The 6,212-nt window shown below is 44.3% G+C and overlaps 1 protein-coding gene across 1 annotated transcript in view; it reads left to right on the top strand.

The window, feature by feature from the left end:
- Window positions 1-5,972, top strand: part of lrrc1 (leucine rich repeat containing 1) — an 82,340-nt gene extending 76,368 nt beyond the window's left edge. The window contains exons 13-14 of the mRNA XM_063191361.1: window positions 1,395-1,537; window positions 3,954-5,972. Coding sequence (XP_063047431.1) covers window positions 1,395-1,537; window positions 3,954-4,115 — 305 coding nt within the window. The 3' untranslated portion in view covers window positions 4,116-5,972. The remainder of the gene's footprint in view (window positions 1-1,394; window positions 1,538-3,953) is intronic.
- The last annotated feature ends 240 nt before the right edge of the window (window positions 5,973-6,212 follow it).

Raw genomic sequence — 6,212 nt, 5'->3', positions numbered from 1 at the left:
AGATGAGACGGTATTGACACCACACCCACACCTTTTTTAATTGCATAACAGCGTTTAGTCGGCTCGGTGCGACCCCCTGAGGGCAAGGGTAATGCTAGCTTAGCTTCCTGAATAGCACAGCAGGGTGTAGCTGTGGCGGAGGACTGTGTACTAAGAAGCTGGTTCAGTGGCCCTGCCGTGGCCAACCGGTGGGGGCACTCGCCTGCCGTGCGGCTGACCTGGGTTCGATTCCCGGCCCGGGTCCTTTGCCGGCCCTTCCCCGTCTCCCAGTTCGCTTCCTGTCCACCTCTCACACTGTCTTATCAAAAATAAAGACGACAAAGACCGCAAAAAAATCTCAAGAAACTGGTTCAGGAAATGAGGACTCCAGGCTCTTCTATTAGATGATTTACCTCTTAACTTAACCTGGTTTACTCCTGAACCAGCTACTTAGTATATTATACCCCTCCGATGTGTGGAGATGAGAGGCTATTGGCACCAAACCCACACCTTTTTTAATTGCATAACGGCGTTTAGTCGGCTCGGTGCGACCCCCTGAGGGCAAGGGTGATGCTAGCTTAGCTTACCTTAGCTTACCTTAGCTTAGCTTAGCCCGCCGCTACGCCACACTTATGGTGTGATCCTCTTGTCCTCGTAGCACTACTGCACACCACTTTGCGTTTGTCCGTGTGTGCGTGCGTGCATGTGTGTGTGGTTTGTGTAACGTAGGGTAGGGTCATTGGCATGCTTATGAGGTCAGGGGGGTGTTAGCATGCTTATGATGAGGCCAGGGGGGCATTTCTTCACAAAAAGTTGAGGACCTCGCCCGGATGTGGACCTCTGATGTCATGAACTACCATGAACACACTCGTACACACACACACGCTCACACACACGCTCACACACACACACACACACACACACACACACACACACACACACACACACACACACACACACACACACACACACACACACACACCTCTTGTCCGTGTCCCCGTGCAGGTCTCGATAACCTGGCACGCACACACACACACACACACACACACACACACACACACACACACACACACACACACACACACACACACACACACACACACACACATATTCAACCATCTCCCTCTTGCTTGTGTGTGTCCCTGTGCAGGTCTGGATAACCTGGCGAGATGCGGCGCACGCACACACACACACACATTTACACGCACGCACACACACACACACACACACACACACACACACACACACACACACACACACACACACACACACACACACACACATATCCCTCTTGTTGTGTCCCTGTGCAGGTCTAGATAATATGGCCCTCGGCAGCGCATGCATGCACGCACACACACACCCACACACACACACATATTCACACACATCCGTCTTGCTTGTGTCTCCTTGTACAGGTCTGGATAACTTGGCGCGATGCGGCGCGCTGGAGAGCCTGGTGAACGACATGGCGGACAACACGTGGGACGAGCGGGCCCAGAACCGGATCAGCGCCATCCGCTTCCTGGAGGATGACGACGAGGACGAGGACGATGAAAAGGTCAGGCGGACAAGAGAGAGAAGAGGGATGGAATATAGAGATAGACAGACGGACAAGAGGGAGGGGAATGGGGAGACAGATAGACAGCGGACAGACAGACAGGGTAAATGGACTAACAGACAGACAGGGACATGGACTCAGTGACAGACAGAGAAATAGAAAAGAAAGATAGACAAACGGGGAATGAGAAGACAGACAGACAGACAGCCTGGGAAATGGACATACAGACAGCCTGGGAAATGGACATACAGACAGGGAAATATACTCACTGACAGACACACAGGGATATAGACTCAGGGATATAGACAGACCGAGAAATAGACAGAAACAGAGATAGACAGAAGGGAAATAAACTGACTGACAGACAGGAAAATAGGGAAGAAAGGTAAATAAGGTAGATAGATAGATAGACAGATGGTGAAATGGAAAGAGAGATGGATAGACAGACAGGGAAATGGACTAACAGACAGACAGACAGACAGACAGACAGACAGACAGACAGACAGACAGACAGACAGACAGACAGACAGGGAAATGGACTAACAGACAGCCAGGCGGCAGACAAGGAAACAGATGGACTTTTAAATAGATATACAGACAGACAGGGAAACGGACGGACAGACAGACAGGGAAATAGACAGACAGACAGACAGGCAGGCAGGCAAGCAAACTGTCTGTGTACCTCTCTTTTTGTCTTTTGTCCTGTCTGACAGATTGAAGCAGATGTATAGAAAAATATATATAGAATAAGACAGACAGGCAGGCAGGCAAATAGAGAGGTACACGAAAAGACAGAAAGGCTGATACAAATGTCATTGATGTCAAGCTGAGACATGTAAAGAATGTTGTCAAAAGGGGGAATACGCTGAATTCATGTAGCAGTACAAAAAAAAATGCAAAAAGTCACTGAAAGCTTTTTACAAATCAATAGATCCCTTTGACATCATGGTTCATGTATGGTTCTGCAAAAGCTGGTGTACAGTAAATGAGACCAGCGGGGAGCACAACGGGAGCAATATGGAGGCATAGTGTCTCGATAAATTACTTTTTTAGACCTACTAGAGATGGAACGGTTCACAAAATTCACGGTTCGTTTCATATCACGGTATCAAGGTCACGGTTTTCGGTTCTCTACGGTTCTTTTTTTTAGTTTATGATAAATGGTGCACTGGGAATATTAAACCATATTTATATAACTGGTTCGGTATGGTTCGGTATGGTGTGTGAATTCTACGGTTTTGGTTTTCGGTGCGGTTTGTACCATCTGTAAGACCTACAGTCTGGACGAGACACCAGAATCAAACTAGTGACCTTCTGTAATCCAATGGGGGAAAAAAAGAAGAATTACCGCATACTGGTGGACTCAATTTTGCTGCTTTTTTATTTTGTTCACAAAATTAAGTCCACCAGTTTGCGGTGATTCTTCCTTGTTTCCCTTTTTTACTGATGACTGCTCTTCACCAGCTCCTGGGAACTGGCTGTGTATAGGAGCTTCAGATCTTAGAGTTGTGACCTTCTGATTGCCGGTCGACCCATTTACCTTCAGAGAAGAATGAAATTCCATTTTGTTGGGAGAGCAAAAGAACATGAATAAATGCAGTTACAACAAGGTTATTCACCAAGGTTACTCACGAAGTTGTTGTGTATTCGATGTAGCTGTTTTCAAACCAGAACCCCTCAACTCTCCTTATCCTATTCATGTAGGTGACCTCTGAAATTGTCAAGTAGTAGTTCAGATACACCGCGCTCTTCCGTGTGGTGCGTCTCTAGTTGAATAACTTAGAAAGTGAAAAAGTTGATTCCACTCGGGTTCTTCTTTTCTTCTTTTTTGTACATAGCAGCAGAAGTACGTATAGACAAACGTTTCAGCTGTTGCCTTCGTCAGTGTCTCGAGACTTTGGAATTGGATTTTCTGGAATATCATGGAATTTCATGAAAGTTTTTCCAGTCATGGAATTTAACCATTTTGCACTCACAGTCATGGAATATCATGGAATTTCTTAACAGTTGTGCAGAAGCAAAAACTTTTTTTTTTTGGTGTATTGGTTCAAGTCTGGCGGTGGCTCTGTGTCGTCAATTGGCAAACATGCCTGCAAGTTCATTTGCATTGTGCATTGAGGGCAGTGTTGACATTGTGTATGAGTTGTGCATGATTTTTGTCGCCAAATAAGTGATTGCAAATATTTAAATTTAAACAAAGAACAGCTCTAGGGGTGAAGATAATCTTCAGTTTTCACTTTCAAAACCTTTTTAACGTCATTTCTTTTTACGGAATTGATCATGGAAAGTTTTCTTGGCTCTGGAAAGTCATGGAAAATCATGGAATTTTATATTTGAGTGGAATAGTTTGGTAGATCTTATTGGATTTCGTGTGTACTCACATGTCGTGTTCCTTTGGTTCTGTGTCTGCCCGTAGGGAACGCTGATGCGGCGTGCGACGCCTCACCCCGGCGAGCTGCGCAGCATGAAGAAGGCAGCGGAGAACCTGCGCAACGACATGAACGCCGCCAAGCAGGGCCTGGACTCCAACAAAAACGAGGTCAATAACGCTGCCGAGCGCGTCACCACGTCTGTGTGACCCGACCCGACCCACCCGGCTGTGCTCGTCCTCGTGCCTACCTGCCCGCCCGCTCGCTCACCTCGTCCACCCAGTCCTTACCTCAGAGACGTCCCTGTGGATCTCACCCCGTGTCTCTCTCTCTGTCTCTGTCTCGCTCTTGCCACAACTCCTACCTGCGCAACCCACCACGTTGTGCCCTGACACCCACAACCCCCCTCTCCCGTGACTGCCTGCCTGCCTGACCCATCATGGGAGCACCGAAATCCTGTCCTGCACCCCTTACCCCTACAACCCTCCACTCCCCAACCTTCAACCTGTACCCCTCTCACAACCCCTCCTCATCTCATCTCCCAGGCGCACAATGCCACGTCCCTCCCCAACGCCTGCTCCCTTTACTCTGAACGGATCTGAACTGGGACTTCCATGGTTGTGGGAGCTATCTCGCCCCCCCCATCCTAACTTGCCTCCGTGCCCCATTTTAGGCTGGAGGGTTTGGCCTACTCCCCCAGGCCAGGTCAGGCAGTCTCCTGGGCCCCAAGTGCCTTTGCGAATATTGTCCACAGCAATGATCTGCACAGGTGTGCTTTCTTTTTAATATGTGTGCGTGTGTATATATTTTTACAGATAAAAACAAAAATCCAGTGCTTTTATTTTTTTTTTCTCTATCGAGACGGTAAATAGGTAGTTGCACTGTTGAAAGTCTTACCATAATAAATGTCCAAAATCGTATCTATCGTATATATATAATATTATATTATATTATCTATAATATAAAAATACATATTTGTTCTATTTTTTAAAACACTGGGTGGACACTTGATTTTTTTTACTTATTTTTGGGGGGTTACATCAGACCCAGGCTTTCTTTTTTTCTTTTTTTTTGGACCTACTGATTTGAACATGATTGTATAGTTATTTGTGAATATCACTTTTATACTTTTGGCAGCTGTGATGGTGTAAATTTTATAAAGTGTATAGCAAGTTTCTTGGATCAAAGGCGGAATTTTTAACCGTCCACTCTAAAAGGTGGACACAGTATAATTCATTTTTAAGAGACAAAACCGTAAAGCAAAACACAAACAAAACAAACAAAAAAATCTAAAAACTAACAAACAAAAAGTCTTTACACAAAAAATAGAGACTTCAGCCTCATCTCTTCTCAGCAAAAAAACAAAAAAACAACAAAAAAAAACCAATAAAAATTGTCAGCCTCTGCTCTTGCAGTCCATTGGTTGTTATCCTGTGTACCTGGGCTTGGATGTACAGTACTGTATAGCACACGTTGTCAAAGGGCTCTGGCACGGAGGACACTGTGAATATTATTCCATTACCACTTAAAACCGCAAATGAAACTGTGGGAACATGTGGAGGCTGTTCAGCTCTTTCCTCTTGTTGCTCCTCTTTTGCTTTTAGATATTTTATTCCTTTTCTTTCTTTTTTTTTTAAATAATCGTACTCACAGCAAATGCGGAATTTTTATCTCATGTAGGATCCGGTACACTACAAATGATTTTGTAACACCAGTAATGTACATTTTATACATTCTCTCTCTATGACCTGTGTAGTTATGATTTTAAGCAAAAAATGCTGTTGTCATTAATATAAAATGCACTTTTGCAAGGGTTTCTTACACTTTATCAAAACTGCTTCTTCGTATGGTACACTACAAACTTTAAATTTTACTTTGTATTTTTAACTGTATGCCGGAGTGAATAATGGACATTGTCATTTTTTTTAATGATTTAATGACTTTTTTATTATTATTTTTCAATGATCAAGCTGCACAAAACCAATCTCAAAACAGGCACAACTTTTGTGCTTAAAAAACTTGGACTTTTAACCACTGATACAATAAAAATGGATTTGTGAAAAAAAACAAATTTATGATTTTTATTTTCTTATTTAATGGAATTCAGACATTTTACATTTTCAAAGTAAAGGTCTCCCTTCTTACCTGTACCTCAGTACGGCAGGGGAGAAAACAGAATCTAAATTGCATTTCTGCTTAGGCAACATTGTGGTTGACTCACGCCAGAGACATTCTATAGAGATATGCCAACATAATAGGTTGCTATGGGCACCTAACGCGACCAGGTTCCAGTCTGCCTAAAGGGG

The sequence above is a fragment of the Engraulis encrasicolus genome, chromosome 24 (assembly GCF_034702125.1).
Source record: "Engraulis encrasicolus isolate BLACKSEA-1 chromosome 24, IST_EnEncr_1.0, whole genome shotgun sequence".
Lineage (NCBI taxonomy): Eukaryota > Metazoa > Chordata > Actinopteri > Clupeiformes > Engraulidae > Engraulis > Engraulis encrasicolus.
Note: the sequence above shows the minus strand (reverse complement) of the source record. Positions and strands in the feature narration are given on the sequence as shown.